Source organism: Protopterus annectens, chromosome 3.part0, assembly GCF_019279795.1.
Source record: "Protopterus annectens isolate FY-2018-M chromosome 3.part0, PAN1.0, whole genome shotgun sequence".
In the NCBI taxonomy this organism is placed as follows: Eukaryota; Metazoa; Chordata; order Ceratodontiformes; family Protopteridae; genus Protopterus; species Protopterus annectens.
The window spans coordinates 252629302-252646869 of NC_056731.1; the positions used below are offsets into that span (position 1 = coordinate 252629302).

The following is a 17568-nucleotide window of genomic DNA, read 5'->3' on the forward strand; positions in this document are numbered from 1 at the left end:
ACACCATGAAAGCTAGTGAAAGACTGGCTATTCACTCACATTCCACAGGTTTCCAAACTAGTGTAGCTGGCCTATTTGTGGGCAGCAACACATGGTGCCCTGTACAGACTGTCCATTTTGGACAAACTGTAGTACACAGTACTCAACAGATCAGACTGCAAGTATGTTAGGGTTGGCCACTCGAGAAAGTAACATTTGACTAGGTGATTCAGTTGTGTTGAGTCACCCAAAATGGGCATGGGTACTACCAGTGATAAGTGGGGTGATAACTGGCCTATGCCAACCCATGCTAATGGGTGTACATCCACTGGCCAGTATGAACCCATCATGAAGCCCAACAGCCCTGGGTCAATAAGCTACTGGCTGGGTGATGTTCAGCTCCCCAGCATATTACCTGAGACCGCTATTGAATGAAAGTGGGACAAACTGAAACAACCTGCCAAATGTGAGCCAAGAACTGCTATACTCAATGTTCAATGACACCATCATGTCATCAGCTTTCAAGCTCCATGCCAAGGAGGCAGCTGGGCATCCTATCTATTCAGGAGACAAAAGGGAAGGGCACTTTGCTTTGGATCCAGAGTTTACTATTCAAGAGGGCAAACTAAAAATGGTGTGGGAACTGTGGCGTTTGAGAGGTTTCAAAGATAGGGAGTGATGTCATGAGAATTAGAGAGACTCGTGGCAGACTCCAGTGTCCTCTAGACAAATCTTAGCCTATCCTCCACATCAGGGCTGTGATGGTGAAGGAGAGTTCTGACAGCTGCAGGACCTACTAGATAAACCAGGACAAGTGAATTTGTGCTGAGAATAGATGACAAATGCGCATATCGGGACAGACCAAACAGGATGAGAACTACTCTTTTCCACCACGGGTGGGGCAACAGAAAAGGGAGACACCACTCTAAACTTCTCCATGCAAAAAAGGGATTGATTGCAGTCAGCATTTGGTTCAGCAAGAGCATCACAAGATCATGTACAAGAGTGGCCAACATGCAGCTTGGGTAGACTTCCTCCAAGTAGAAGGCAAAGGCGTAGAATAAGTTACTGCAAAGTCAACCCCAGTGAAAGTCTGCCCACACCATAAACCACTTGTTGCAAGCAGTGGTCACATAAGGCTCCAAAGAACAGACCAGGCTGAACACCTGGAAGTTGAATGGATATAGAAAGCACAAGAGTTCAGGGAATCACTCAGGACAAAACCAACAAATATTTGGAGTTGAAAGACAGTCTCAAAACAGCAAACGCAAGGACTATAGAGAACATATGTGCACTAGAACCAGATACATACAAAAGGTACACAAGGGTAAGCTGGTGACAGAATTCAGAAGTTCAGAAGTCACCAAAAGTGGGGAAAGAGGCAGACCAGGCTGAAAAGGAATACTGGTTGGCTACAGGCTAAGCAAAGAGTTGCAACAGCAAAAAACGAGAGGCACTACCATCTTCTGGAAAGTGACCCAGTAGAGGGCACAAAAAGTTACCAGGTTGTCATGCACAGAAATATGTAGAAACATCCTTCAGACAGGATGCCAGCAACACCCTGCTCACCAATCCACAGGAAATCAAAGGCAGATGGAAGTACTTCCAGCAACTTCTGAATGAAGGTGACCCAAGATGAACAGGAGCCCACCCTAGTAGTAAGAACGGCACTGCAGAAAATGAAGTCGGGGGAAAGCAGTGGGCTCAGATGAGATCACAACAGATGACAGAGGTTGGTGAGCTACTGGGGAAATGGGTCGAGGGTACACAGCAGTATGGAGAAAGGCATATTCCAGATAACTAGAGAATAAGTATACTATACTAATGTCAGTGAACAAAAAAAACATTCACAACTATGGAGAGCACAGAGGTAAACCCTTGTCATGCTGCATGAAAGTTCTGGTGAGGATGACAAATATGCATAGAAAGACTGGAGGCCAGCAGTTTCAATTCAGATAAAGATGCAGCACAACCAACCCAATATTTGCAAAGACAGCTGATATGCTAAAAAGAAGGTACAAGCATTCCTAGACTTGGAGTAAGCATATGACAAGTTAAAGAAAGCTGACTTGGGCATTCTTGATCTGGTTCAAAGCCGTGGAAGCATGGCTAGAATGAGTGCAGGATATACACACAGACCCCATGACTCAAGTATGAAGTATGTTTGCACTTAGAAGGGAGTGGGTGTTCACAGTTCAGCTCAGATCCCACTACTGTTAATACCTGTGGACTACAATAGCAAACAGGTCAGGCAGAACAGAACAAAGTTGCTTTATGGAGAAGATGTGGCATTACAGAGACTGAGCAAGAGGGTAGGGGAACCAAATACAAAGCTGAAGTCACGTGGAATGAAACTGTGCACAGTTGTAAAGACAGCAAATGGGAGAAAAAACACAAGATGTGAATTCTGATGAGAAAATACTTGAAAAGGGTTAGCAGCTTCAAGTATCTGCAGAGGATGGTTCAGGTGAAGGAAGTCTGAACGAGGTAAGCGCTAAAATCAAATGGGCCACAGCCAACTGGCAGAGTGTCAGGAGTACTGTGACAGAAGAAATGCCAAAGAAGCAAAGTAAGATGTACAAACAGTGGTGTGGCCAGTACTACACAGTACAAAAACTTTGGCAGTAAAGGAAGCTAAGGGTATTAGAAATGAAGTACCAGAGACTGGTAAGTAGGATGCATACTATGGCTTCTGCTCTGTCCTTATTTAGTGTATACCAGAGTACCTCCAACTGCAAATAAAGTCAAACAGTGAAAAAACATCTAATACTGCTCCCCTTCAGGTAGATTTTGCCCAACAAACCCAAAAGGCTAGATTTCAACTGCCTAAACAGCTGCCACACACAATTTTGGATGGTTTCATTACTTTCTGTTCAAGGGTTGACTACATCACAAATAAAATGAAAGACTAGCAGTACTACAGATACAGTATTCAAGCCTTCAATGAACATTTGTAAGCAAAGCAGAAAGCTGCAGAAAAGTTCTGTTCAACACAGCTACTCTTCAGACAACAGAAAATTCACCACCCCCTCCCAGAGCCTGAAAAAACATCTTTGGTACTGAATCATGGCCGAATTATGAGCCAACTTGGACCATGTTTATCTGGGGTAGGGGTGGTACTACAGAACATATTTTCAACCAGTACAGCCATAAATGAAGTATTTTAAGGCAACGCTTACCTGATCCTCATCGTTCAACAATTTTGTTAGCTCAGGAATAGCACGAGTTGCCAATTCAGCATCATCCTGGTAGTTGATTAAGTTTACAACTGCATGTTTCAACATCTGGGAAGGTTCTGCAAGACGCTGTACGTTTGTTGGGTGGGCTGCATCAAACTGTGTAGATGGGATTTGCATGCCTTCGTCTAGAGTTTCAGGAAACATTGCCGCCCTCACTCTCTGTGCTCTTGTCATGGCATACTGTCCATCGATATCTAGAAAAAGATCAAAATAATTTCACACGATACTCAGATGCTTTCAGTAACTGATGCGGCTTTAAGTAGGCTGCAAACTGTAAATGCTACAGTTTACCCCACTATAACACACACACACACACGCTACAGTTTACCCCACTATAACACACACACACACGCTACAGTTTACCCCACTTTAACACACACGCTACAGTTTACCCCACTAACACACACGCTACAGTTTACCCCACTATAACACACACGCTACAGTTTACCCCACTATAACACACACGCTACAGTTTACCCCACTATAACACACACGCTACAGTTTACCCCACTATAACACACACGCTACAGTTTACCCCACTATAACAGAGTAGATGCAGAGTCACTTCAAAACAGTTTGAGCATATAAAAGCTATTAGAAATGGCTTGCCAAAGTGCAATCCTTCCACTACTGAAAACTGGCATCTGCTCCCTTAACATGATTGCCAACACCATGGCAATCATAGTTTAAAGTAAATTATGCACCTCCACCCTAGCTGATCAATGCCCTGTGCAATAACATCGGGGAGGGTGGGTTAGAAACTGGGTCAGTACAACTCTGCAACACTACAATTTCACGAATTTCAAAAAGGATTACCAATAAAAAGTCGTACAAAAGACAAAACCCTCATATGAATGCTGGATTTCATCAAATCAGATTGTCAAATAAGGATCCAGTGTAAAAAATCCAATTCAGAAAGCACAACACGACAAAGCAATGGATATCCAAATTAAGGGTAAACCAGTGGAATGGGAAGCAATAGGTCAGCAGCCAGGTGAAGATATTTTGGAGCCTTCCACAGGAAACCAGTATAAAAACATTCACACTAAGCACTACAGCAAGGGAAGAAAGAGGAAACTGACGTAGTCAATGTTGGAGGGATAGGCCACAGAGTTCCCATACGACAGCAACAGATGGCACAGGATAAAATTAAATAATCTGCCACAGCAAGATGCTATAGAACTTTCTGTAGAAAGCTGGCAGGAAATGAACAGGTGTCCTCACTTCAGAAGAAAATGAGCTAAGAGACTTGCTTGATTTGACAGCGATAGATAAGACAAGATCAACAACAGACTGAAGGTCAATAAAACCCAAAAAGTCAGAAGTTTGATAAAAATGAACACAGTAATTAGGACAGTCCATAGAGATCCATGCGATATAAGTAAACAGAATACATTACTGTGCAGCTAAAATGAATATGTTCTACCACAAGAACACAGAATAGTGAGGGAAAGGAAGGGTACAAATCCAAAACCACCATGGAAGTATCTAATAGAGAAAAAGTACAGTTGTGTACACTTACCATAAATGTAGATGTTAAGTGTATTCACTGTTGCAGTCATTACATTTGGGTAATCTGCTGGCAGGTTGCCCTCAGTCGGCCTGAATTCCAAAGTCTTGGGTCCTGTGTCGGTTGCAGTCTTCTCTTCCATGACATCAGGGGTATAAAACATGCAGCCAACGCCATTTTTTTCTTGCCCCCAAAAAGGTAGCAAAAAAAAAAAAAAAATATATATATATATATATATATATATATATATATATATATATATATATATATATATATATATATATATACACACACACACATACACACACATACACACACAATACATATATATATATAAATACATATATATATATATATATATATATATATATTTATACACATACATATATATATATATTACACATATATATATATATATATATATATATATATATATATACACATACATATATATATATTACACATATATATTATACACATACATATATATATATATTATACACATACATATATATATATATTATACACATACATATATATATATATTATACACACATATATATATATATTATACACATATATATATATATTATACACATATATTATACACATACATATATATATATTATACACATACATATATATATTTTATACACACGCATATATATATTTTATACACACGCATATATATATTTTATACACACGCATATATATATATATATATATATATATATATATATATATATATATATATATATATATACACACACACACACACACGCATCAATATAAACTTTACTTTCATCTACAAGCAAAAACACCACATAGGTTGAAGATAGAGAAGGAAAAACTCCAGAATGACAGGGGGATGGCGGGAGGGTAACCTGGACTGGAACAGTGAATACACTAACATCTACATTTATGGTAAGTGTACACAACTGTACTAGGTTAGTGTTTCACTATTGCAGTCATTACATTTGGGTAGAATTCCAAAGCTATGGTTGGGAGGCTGGAGCTAAACAGCATTAGGTGCAGCTATAAGGCCCTGCAGTGGCAAAGCCTTCCCTGGACTTAGAGGCAAATGATAATGCTTTGTAAAGGTGTGAACCGAAGCAGCCTCTAGAATGTCTTTGGCTGGTACTCCTCTGAGAAAGGCTGCTGAAGTAGCTGCATCTCTGGTGAAATGAGACCCAATGCCCTTGGGCACAGGTTTACAATGGTGCAAGTAGCAGAAACGGGTGCAGTGGCTTATCCACTTTGAAATGGTCTGCTTTGTAATGGCCTTTTCCTTCTTATCCTGCAGCATGACACTAGTAATTGCTCAGTTTTTCTTAGAGCTTTAGTCCTGCTCAAGTAGAATTTTAGCTACCCATGTACGTCCAAGGAATGCAGAATTCTCTCCTTGTTCTGCGGATTTGGATAAAAGGTTGGCAGATGAACTGTTTGGTTAAGAGCCACACTAGAAACCACCTTGGGCATAAAAGTAGGATTTGTCCTCAGACACCCTGTCTGGGTAAAATATGATAAAAGGCTCTGCAGCCGTGACGGTCTGTAGCTCAGATACTCTTCTTGCTGAAGTAATTGCTAGTAGCAGAGCTGTTTTCCATAAGAAATTTATGTCAGCGGTAGCAGCTGGTTCAAATGGATGCAAGGTGAGCTTTTCCAACACATAATTGAGGTCCCATGCAGGTAATGGTGATCTAAAAGGCCTTACATTTTTGGCTCCTCTAAGATACTGCTTTAGTAAAGGATGAGAAAAAAATAGTGGCTCTGTATTGTAATGAGCCGAAATGGCAGAGGCATGGATTTTAATTCATTAGAAAGATAGGCCTTTGTCAAGCATCTCAGTTAAGTATTGTAATATCCGAGTTATATTTGGTTCTGCTGCATCAGTTCCTTGTGCTCTATTCCAAGCACAGAATCTCTTCCATTGGTCAGCATAAGATTTTCTAGTACTAGGCCTTCTGGTTTCCAAAATGACATCCATCACAGCTTAACTGAGATGTGTTTATGTAACATGATCAGCCATGCTGTCAGGTTCAGTGTCTGTAGTCGATCGTGCAAGATCTGATTGTTTCGCTGGACGGTAGAGATTTGTGAGATGAGGTCCAAGCTGGGTATTGACAAGTTCCTTAGGATTGGGTACCAGTACTGGCAGGGCCAGTCCGGGGCAATTAGTATCTTTGGTTTCTCTTGTCTGACTTTTAGGAGGACCTTGGGGAGAAGAGGCAGAGAAGGAAAGGAGTATAGGTTTTTCAACTGAAGGATAGAGCGTCCACTTTCCATGCTCGTCTGATACGTCCTTGTGCAGAATCTTTTCAATTGATAATTTTGAGGAGAGGCAAATAGATCTACGTCTGGGCTCCCCCATTTCTGTTTTCATGCTGAAGACTTGTGGAACCAGTTTCCATTCGTGAGGATCCATAAGATTTCTGCTTAAATCTGCCAGTGTATTTTGTTTTCTTGGCAGGAATTGAGCTTGAAGATAGGTCAAAGCTGTGTCCCACAGTGCCATGGCTAATCTGCAAAGGGGGTACGAGTGTGCTCCCTTGCTTATATACCACGACTGTGGTGTTGTCAGTATCAGTAGTTGTTCCTGGATGAAGTCCTTGAAGGCTGTTCATGTTGAATAGCTAGCATCTCTTTCTGGTTGATATGCAGATGCATTTGTTTTGGGGTCCATATGCCCTGAATGCATCTTCCTGCCATGTGGGGCCCCAGACATAATACGATGCGTCGGGTGAGGTTTGGCTGGCAGGGGGGAGAGTGAAGGCCCATCCCATGTTCTGGTGACCGGCCTTTACCCAGCAAAGAAACTCCTGTTGTAGGCAGGGAATGTGAGGAAGCATTGCTTCCAGACTGAGAACGTTGACTCCATAAACTTTTTGGGTACCATTGAAGTTTCCTCAGATGCAGTCTTGCATATGGAATCAGTAGGATGCCATGAAGCCCAGAGCCTGCAGAATTTGTCTTGCAGATAAGAGTTTTTGTTGCCATCATTTTGAAGTAGTCAGTTGCCTTTGCTTGTCTGGCTTGAGGTAAGCCATCTGGGCAGTTGTATTCAAGCTTGCACCCAGGAATGTTATCTTTTGAGGGGGTACCAGTTGTGATTTTAGTTTATTGTGTACCCTAGGCATGTTAGAAGCCTTTTTACAAACGCCAGTTGTCCAAGAAAAGTGTCCTTGTTCTCTGCTTGAATGAGACAGTCGTCCAAGTAAGGATATATTTGTATACTTTGTCTGCAAGATGCAATTACTGGTGCCAGACATTTTGTAAAGACCCTGGGTGCAGTAGATAAGCCAAAAAGCAGTACAGAGAATTGGTAATGCATTAAGCCAGCCTAGAATCAGAGGTATTTTCTGCACGACTGTCTTATTGGGACATGCAGGTATGCCTCTTTTAGGTCTAAAGTCACCAGCCAAGCATTCTTGCCCAGCATGGGCTGAAGCTGCTGCAAAGTCAGCATTTTGAATTTTGGAATGTCCAGGTATGTGTTCAAAAATCGATAAATCCAGTATTGGCCACCAGGCCTTGTCCTTTGTGTACCAAGAACAGTCAAGTAAAAACTGCCCTTTTTTCCTGTTCTGGTAATGTCTGAATGGCTCTCATATCCATGAGGGACGTAACCTGTTTGTGCCTTTGCCCATTGATTTTTTAGCAGATCTGGCCAACCATTTGCCATTGACTGTGTGGAAATGATCTGTATCCCTGTGATACGATGTTTAGTACCCACTTGTCCTGGGTTATTAACTGCCAGTTTTGAGCAAAAAGTGCTAATTTCCCCCTATGGGTGCTGCCAAAAGATAAGTGCTTGGTGTAGGCAGAGGGAAGTCACTGGGATTGCTTTCTGTAGGTTTGCACCTTATCTCCTCCAGATTTGGAGGTGGAAGCACCCCATTGCTTTGATATGCATGAATCTTGTGCCTGGTATCTGGAACCCTTAGGGCATCTGGATTTGCCCCTTTGAGCTCAGACGCAGGAAAGGACCAGTTTTTCTGTAGGCCAGTGTCTACTGAATCCTGGTAGCTGCACTTGTCTAACAGTTTGCATAGACTTAGCTTTATCTTCCATTTTCTTTAAAACCTCTGCTGCCTTGATACCAAACAGAGAATCATGCTGTAAAGGTGCATCTAGCAATTTAGCTTTAACATGATCAGGCAAATTCGGTTCCTTTAACCAGGCATGTCTCCCAATCTCAGATCCAGTAAATGCGGCCCTGCAGGAGGCCTCTAAGGAATCAAACCACATTGCAAAGTATGCTTTCCAACTTTTTCAGCTGCATGCAATAATTCCTGCAATTCTTTATTTTCTGCACATTCTGAAATGATCATTTTCTGTTTCAGCAATCCCATAACATGTTGTTGGTACTTAAGCATATGAAATTGACAGTTTAAGGCCCCGATTGCCACGGTTGCTGATGTATAACCCCCCCCCCCCCCCATCTGTCCAGTGCCCTTGAATCTGTCAGAGGGGATAGGATTTTTTTGCTGTTGAGGCCTTAACTCCCTTTGGACCCTGTGAAATAGTTTCAGGATCAGCAGCAGGGTTTCCAAATAAACATTTGTGCGAGTCAGGGACCCTGTAATAATCAGTCAGGCTTACTGGGAGCCGGAGGTAAGGAGTCAGGGATCAAGCTTGACTCCGAAAAAATCATCCACAATGTCTAAAAGAGGGGGAATGGCTAAAGGCCTGTGCTGAGGAAGAAATCACCGAGCCTCTTTTTTGATTCTGAGAAGTCTTGACTCTCCCAGTGAAAATGCTCCCTCAGAGTATGCAAGGTTTCTCCAAATGAATAATCCTCCGGAGGAGATGCAGATGGAATAGACTCCTCCGCATCAGAATCCTCATAGGGAGGTATAGATAATTCCTGATCAGAAGAGGAATCAGAAGAAATAGAAACCTGATCTGAAGATTCATAATCAGTGTCTTGCCTAGGCCTCTTATCAGGAGGGGGATGGGTACCCCTGATCAAAAGGTCTTCAGCCATTTTTATAATCTGTTTTTTAGGCATAGAGGCCTGTGCACGTAGCTTGTGTCTTTTTTTTTAGTTTTAGAATTTGCTTCTGTCTTTGATTTTGCAGCTTTCGGTTTGATATACAAATGTGGAGGTCTGAATACACCCACAGAAGCTGGTGCCTGCTCAGCGGCTCCAGACCCATCAGAGGGAGATACATCAGTCAGTCCAATACCTTGAGAGCATCTTGCGGCATGCCGGACTCCACATGGGCGTCTATAGAGGCCTGCGACTCGAAGGTAGCTGGCATCAGGGGCTGCGAAAGCACCTCACTGAGTACCAGCGACTGGCTTAGGAGAAGCTTAGTCATCGGTTTTGGATCTCGACTGCCTTTCTGTCCTTTTCTTTGTCTTTATGTACTCCAATTACTATCCGACATTTCTGGGTAGTCCAATTACTATCCGACATTTCTGGGTAGTTAAATCGGTTTCCAAATTACTTTGATGCAAAAATATACAGACGTTTAGTGCGCTAGTTAAATCTAGCACAAAACAGACAGCCAGGCACGTTGTGATCAGGGCCTAGGCAAGGAATACAGTATAAATGGAAATACTCGAGGTATTTGCTTCCCACAAGTAATACAATTAACTTTTTTTTTTTGACATCGGTAAAAACCAAGAAAAAAAAAGTTTCCCCAACGGGGTACTTCGCTTTAGTGAAGACTTCGGTTCTGAAACTCAAACTCAAATATTTCAGTAGGCGGCCGACCAGCACTTGCGAAATGCTTCTGCTTCGGGCACCGCGCGGCAAGAAAGACTAAAGAAAATGGCGTCAGCTGTATGTTTTATACCCATGACGACCTGACGTCATGGAAGAGAAGACCGCAACCGACGCAGGACCCAAGACTTTGGAATTCAGGCTGACTGAGGGCAACCTGCCAGCAGATTACCCCAAATGTAATGACTGCAACAGTGAAACACAAAAAACATCAGGGATTGAACTTGGATTTGTGCCTCCACCCACTGGTTTGGAGGAAGGTCTGGGAACTCTTATGGGGTTGGCAGCGAGTGGAAGTAAAATTTGTACCCCTGGGATAGTGTTGAGGACCCATCGGTCTTCGGTGATGGAGGTCCAGTTTTTTGCATGATGGGAAAGTTTTCCTCCTAGGCGCACGAGCAGCTGGACAGAGGTGAGGAGGAGCTGAGAAGTCATTGTGAATGCTTTCCATAAGTGTGGGTTAGCACTCCCTGTTTTTGAAATAGAGGCACCCCACTGCTTAGATCTCTGCCTACCCAGAAACTGTAGTTTTTTGGGGGGGTTCAGTTTCCCCTGGGTCTAGTTTGAGATGGCCTTGAGGGGGCAGGAAAGGACCAATGCTTTGAGGGGGCAATGCCTACTGAATCTAAGTGACTGCACTTACAAGAAATCTTTGACTGCCTGCATAGATTTAGCTTTTTCTTGCATCTTTTTTTAGAACCTCTTCTGCTTTGGTGCCAGATTGTCCTTATTCAAAGGAGAGTCTAGTAAGTGGTTTGGCATAGTCTGCTCCTTAAGCCAAACATGCCTTCTCAGTACAGAACCAGTGACTGCTTCTAGAGCATCAAAGCCACATTGCAAAGTATACTTGCCGACTTGGCTTGCAGAATGCATAAGCTGTTGTAACATCGCCTTCTGCACAGTTTGTAAGGGTAGCCAATTTTGCTCAAGTTCCATAACATGTTGCTGGTACTTCAGCATGTGAAACTGGCAATTCAATGCCCTAATGGCGAGAGTTGCAGAGGTGTATACTTTTATACACCATCTGTCTAAAGCTCTGGAATTCCTGTCTGAAGGGGTGGGATTCTTAAGCTGCAGTTGCTTTTATACCTTTAGGCCCCAGGGAGACTACTTCTGGGTCAGCAGTACATTTTTTGTAAAGAAATTTGGAAGAGTCAGGAACTCTGCAGTACCAGTCTGGTTTCCTAGGAGCAGGGGGGGTAAAGTATCCTGAGTTAGACTGGATTCCATAGAGACATCATACACATCCAGAACTGGAGGTATTGCTAAAGGTCTATGTTGGGGCAAATCTTGAGTCTTTTTGGACTGAGGATAGTCTTGGAATTCCCAGTGGAAATGCTCAAAGTATGCAGGGTTTCACCAAAATAAAAATCCTCTGGACGTGAAGCAGAGGGAATGCTGGGAAAAGGTCTCTTAGGAGGAGAAGGCTGGGTTTTCCTAATCGGCATAATCAGGTCTTCTGCCATTTGAAGCATTTGATGTTGTGGCATGGAAGCAGGTGCTGGAGTTCGGGTTGTTTTTTTTTTAGATGTAGCTCATACTCTTGGCCTTAGAAACTCCGTAGTTTTTGGCAGAACTGAAGACGCGAGAAGTCAGTTTTGTCTTTAATATCTGTAGTGCGAAGAACTTCCTGGGAAGACGGAGCCTGCACCATGGCTCCGGACCCACCCAAGGTAGAGACATCTGCAGGTTCTGTAGTAAGATCTCGCAGCATACCGGACTCCTAACAGGTCTCTGTAGCAGCCTGCAAATCCATCAAAGGGGGAATCAAGGGCTCCGAAAGCACCTCAGAGAACCAGCAAACTGTCGACTAGCTTAACGGAAGCGTTGGCAGTTTTGGACCTGTGCGGTCTATTCTTACATTTTTTCGGAAAATCAGTAGTCTGATGACTTGCCAAAGCCATTTCGGAATACGGATAGAGAACGAAAGTATTTAGCAACAATAAGGGCCCAACAAATAGTTCAGGCGTTGAACAAAACGGACAGCGAGGTACATTGTGGTCTGGGCCTAAACAGGTGACGCAGCAAGAATGGAAATCTCGGTGTGGTATTTGCTTTCCACAGACGAGACAATTGTTAACTTTTACATCGGGATATTTAGAAGACTTCAGGATGACTCAATAAGGAAACGAAAACTCAGGAAGTGGCCGACCGGCACTCATGCAAAAGTACAGTTATGTACACTTACCATTAATGTAGATGCTAGAGTGTATTCACTGTTGCAGTCATCACGTTTGGGTTATCTGCTTGGAGTAACCCTCAGTCTGCCTGATTAGCAGAGTCTTGGAAGAAGGGACAATTGACGCAGGACCCATGACGTCAGGTAGTCAGGGGTATAAAACATGCAGCCGACACCATTACATCAGTTTTTCTTGCCATTCAGGTGCCCCCCTAATGGGAAGCAATTAAAAATAAATATACAAAGATATACCTCCAACCAAAAAAGCAAATGCATCAAAAAGCTTTTAAGCATAGTAAAGGAGAGTAGAGGTACAGCCAAGATGTCAGGGGGCTGGAGGGAGGGTAACCAGGACTGCAACAGTGAATACACTCAAACATCTACATTTATGATAAGTGTACACAACTGTACTAGGTTTAGTGTTTCACTGTTGCAGTCATCACATTTGGGTAGATACCCAAAGCTAAGGATGGGAGGAGGAATTTATATAGCATTAGGACCAGCTATAAGGCCCTGCAAGACTGCAGTGGCAAAGCCAGCTCTAGATTTACAGAAAATTGGCAAATGGTAATGCTTGGTGAAAGTATGTACAGAACTCCAGGTAGCAGCTTCTAGGAGGTCCCTGGTAAGGACACCTCTGAGAAAGGCTGTAGAGGTAGATGCAGCCCTGGTTGAATTGGGTCTAATCCCCTGTGGGCTAAGTTTTCTGTGATGCTTATAGCAGAAATGAATGCAATGGCCTATCCATTTAGAAATGGTATGCTTTGAAACAGCCTTCCCCTATGCCCCTGCAGCAAATACCACCAGCAGTTCCATTTCCTTTGAGGTTTAGTCCTGTCCAAGTAAAATCTAAGTTGTCTGCGCACATCTAAGGAGGGCAGTATCCGTTCCCCTTTGCTCTGTGGATTGGGAAAGAAGGTTGGCAAATGAATGGACTGATAAGAGCCACACTGGATACCACCTTGGGCATGAAGGATGTATTGGTTCCGAGGGACACCCTGTCCACAGGAAAGATGATGAAAGGCTCCACTGCCATAAGGGCCTGTAATTCAGATACCCTTCTTGTTGAAGTGACTGATAAAAGGAAAGCTGTTTTCCAAGAACGAAATTTTAAGTCTGCAGTAGCAGCTGGCTCAAAAGGAGCTAGAGTGAGTTTCTCAAAGAGAAGGTCCCAGGCTTGGGTTGGAGCTCTCCTGGGTTGTCTCAAAATGTTTGCCCCTCGAACTGCTTGAGCAGTGGATGAGAATATGGGGATGTTTTGTGTGTTATGAGCTGAAATGGCTTGGGTGTGAATTTTGGAGGAGGAGAAAAAGACAAGCCCTTGTGGAGCATCTCAGTTAAGTATTGTAAAATCTGAGGTAAATTGGACGCTGCTGTGCTCATCCCTCGAGATAGTTCCAGGCACAAAATCTTTTCCATTTTTCAGCATAAGATTTTCTAATACTAGGCCTCCTTGCTCCTAAAATGATATCACAGGTTTACTGAGGAATGGTACAGGAGAGATTAGATAATTAGCCAGGCTGCTAGGTTCAGTGTTAAGCTGAGGGTGCAGAATCTGGTTCTCCTGCTGAGACAACAGGGAATGAGTCTGAGGCAGGTGCCATTGGGATACCCGTGACACTGCGCAGGAGGGGGTACCAATGTTGGTGTGGCCAGTCGGGAGCAATCAAAACCATCCTTTGTCCAGTTTGATTTTTAGTAGTACTTTGGAGAGCAGAGGCAGATTGGGGGGGGGGGGGAGCATAGACTGATAGGTTTTGCTGAAGGACAGAGCATCCACTTTCCATGCTTGTTTGTGGGGAGTCCTTGTGCAAAATGTGTCCAATTGGTAGTTCTGGGGAAAGGCAAACAGGTCTATCTGGGCTCCCACATTTGCTTATCAACATGTTGAAAAATCCTTTGTTCCAGTTTCCACTCGTGTGGGTCCATGAGGTTTCTGCTTAGTCTGCCAGTGTATTCAATTTTCCTGGCAGGAATTGAGCTTGTAGGTGCACTTGGTAGCTCAAGGCTAGTCTGCAGAGGGGGGTAAGAATGTGTACCCCCCCTGCTTGCTTATGTAAAACTTAAGTGGTGTTTGTCCGTATTTACCATTAGTTGTCCTGGAAGGATGTGGTCCTTGAAAGCTGTCAGTATTCTGTACAGCTAACATTTTTTTGATAGATATGCAGGTGCATTTGACTTGGGTTCCATTTGCCCTGAATGCACTTCCCTGCCAGGTGAGCCCCCCCTTGCATAATCTGATGCATCCTGGGGTTTGGGCGGCAGGGGGCAGTCCCTAGTTTTGGTGGCAGGCCTCTGCCCACCAAACGTACTCTAGGGATAGGCAAGGTATGATAGGAATCATTGCTTCTAGATCCTGAGAATGTTGACACCATAAGCTTTTTAGATACCACTGTTTTCCTCATATGCAGTCTTGCATATGGAATTAGAAAAATGCATGAGGCCACGAACCCCAAGGCTTGAAGTATTTGTCTTGCAAATAGGGTTTTTGTAGCCACTTGTTTTGAAGTAGGCTGTCAAATGAATTTGTTTCTCTGGCGTGAGAAAAGCCATCTGGGAAGTTGGAATCAAGCTTGCTCCCAGGAACATAATTTGTTGACAGGGTACCAGGTGCGATTTCCTTTCGTTTATGGTGTACCCGAGACAAGTTAGAACCCTTTGTACAAAGGCCAGATGACTCAAATGTATGCCCTGGCTTTCTGCCTGAATTAGACAATCGTCCAGGTATGGGTATATTTAAATATTTCCATGCCTGCAAAATACAATAACTGGAGCTAGGCACTTTGTGAATACCATGGGCACAGTAGATGAGCCAAAGGGCAGTGCAGAGAACCGATGGTGCGCGTCGCCTGCTTTGAAGCATAGGTATCTTCTGCAAGATTCTCTGATTGGGATGTGCAGGTATATTTCCTTTAAATATAGTGTAGCCAACCAGGCATCTTTGCCTAGCATAGGAATCAACTGGTGAAGTCAAAATCTTGAATTTTGGAATCTCCAAAATGGTGTTTAAGATAGAAAGGTCCAGAATAGGACGCCATGAGTTGCCTTTTCTGGGTACCAGGAGGAGTCTTTAGTAAAAACCTTGTCCCTTTTCCTCTTCGGGTACCAACTGAATAGCCCCCATGCTTGAGAGAGAAGGTATTTGTTTTGGGGCCTCTACCCACTGATTTGGGGGTAGGTCTTGCCAGCTTGCTTGGTGTTGGCAACGTGTGGAAGTGAAATCTGTATCCCTGGGACACTATTTAAAATCCATTTGTCCTGGGTAATGAGTTCCCAGTTCTTTGCATGAAGAGCAATCTTTCCCCCCAAAGGGGCAGTGATAAGTGCTTGGAAATTTTAAAAGGAAGTCATTGAAACAGCTTACCATAAGGGGAGGGGTCTTATTACTCCCAGATTTGGAAATGGAGGCCCCCCAACTGCTTAGTCCTGTGCATACCCTGGGACTGCAGCCTGGGAGCTATACTGGATCTGGGGTTGGACTGAGTAAGAGGCAGGAAAGGACCAATTCTTGGAAGGCCAAACTGCATAGATTTAGCTTTTTCTTCCATCTTTTTAAGAACTTTTTCTGTCTTGTTGCCAAACAGGCAGTCCTGGTTTAGGGGAGCATCCAGTAATTTTGCTTTATCAGGATCTAGTAGGGATTGCTCCTTAAGCCAAGCATGCCTTCTAAGTACAGACCCACTTACAGCAGCCCTGCAAGTGGCCTCTAGAGAGTCAAAACCACATTGCAAAGTAGGTTTTCCAACTTGTTCAGCTGAATGCAATAAATCCTGTACTTATTTTCAGCACAACCAGGAACCATTTTCTGTTTAAGCAATCCAATATGCTGCTGATACTTCAACATATGAAACTGGCAGTTTAAGGCCTTAATTGCCAAAGTTGCAGAAGTGTACACCTTACTCCATCTATCCAGCGCCCTGGAGTCTCCATCAGAGGAAGTAGGAGTTTTGGCAGTAGTAGCTTTAATGCCCTTAGGCCCCTGTGAAATGGTCTCAGGATCCACAGTAGGATTTTTGAAAAGGAACTCGAGAGTCAGGGACCCTGTGATATCCATCAGGTTTCCTGGGAGCAGGAAGTAGAGAGTCAGGGGCCAAGCTAGATTCTGCAAATGCATTAATGTTGAATACAGGAGGTATGCCAAAGACCTGTGCTGGGGCAGGAGTAAGAAATCCCCAAGCCTCTTTTTAGAATCAGAGAAATCCTGACCTTCCCAACGAAAATGCTCCCTGAGAGTGCAAGGTTTCAAACGAGAAATCCTCAGGGGGAAGCAGAGGGAATGGAGTCCTCAGCATCAGAATCCTCATAAGTAGATAAGGGTAAATCCTGGTCAGAGGAAAGAAATTCAGAATCCTGGTTGGAAGTATCAAACAAACTCCATCCTGGATATCAAAGGGGGAAGGCTGGCTTCCCCTGACTGAAGTAACAAGGTCTTCAGCCATTCTTATCTGTTTTTAGGCATAGGAGGTCTGACCACACAGTCAAGAGTCAGCTTTTTAGGCATGATTCGAGATTTAGGCCTTGAAGAAGATGGCATCTGTTTAATACGCAAGTCAGTAGGCCTGAATACACCCCTCAGAAGCCGGTGCCTGCACAGCAGCTCTGGACCCATCCAAGGTAGAGACATCCGCAGGTACCACGGTTGAAGCATCTCGCAGCATACTGGACTCTGAATGGGTCTAAGGCCCGTGAATCAGAAGTAGCGGGTATCAGGGGCTGCAAAAGCGCCTCGCTGAGTACTGGCGAACTGGCTTAGAAGAGTTGTCAGCAGCTTTGGACCTAGGCAGCCTCCGTCCCATCTGCGTTTTTTCGGAATGTCAGTAGATAGCTAACCGAAAACAAAGATAATTGAACAGAGCACCAAAATATTTAGAAACAAATATACAGACAAGATAGTTTGTGGTTTAAAATAAGGCACAAAGCCGACAGTGAG

At 43.5% G+C, this 17568-nt stretch overlaps 1 protein-coding gene across 3 annotated transcripts in view; it reads right to left on the reverse strand.

The window, feature by feature from the left end:
- The window catches only part of CTNNB1 (catenin beta 1), a 756935-nt gene that overhangs the window by 580420 nt on the left and 158947 nt on the right, over positions 1-17568 (reverse strand). For all 3 annotated transcript variants that reach the window (XM_044064737.1, XM_044064734.1, XM_044064735.1), the window contains exon 4: positions 3159-3412. In XM_044064737.1, the coding sequence (XP_043920672.1) occupies positions 3159-3412 (254 nt within the window). The remainder of the gene's footprint in view (positions 1-3158; positions 3413-17568) is intronic.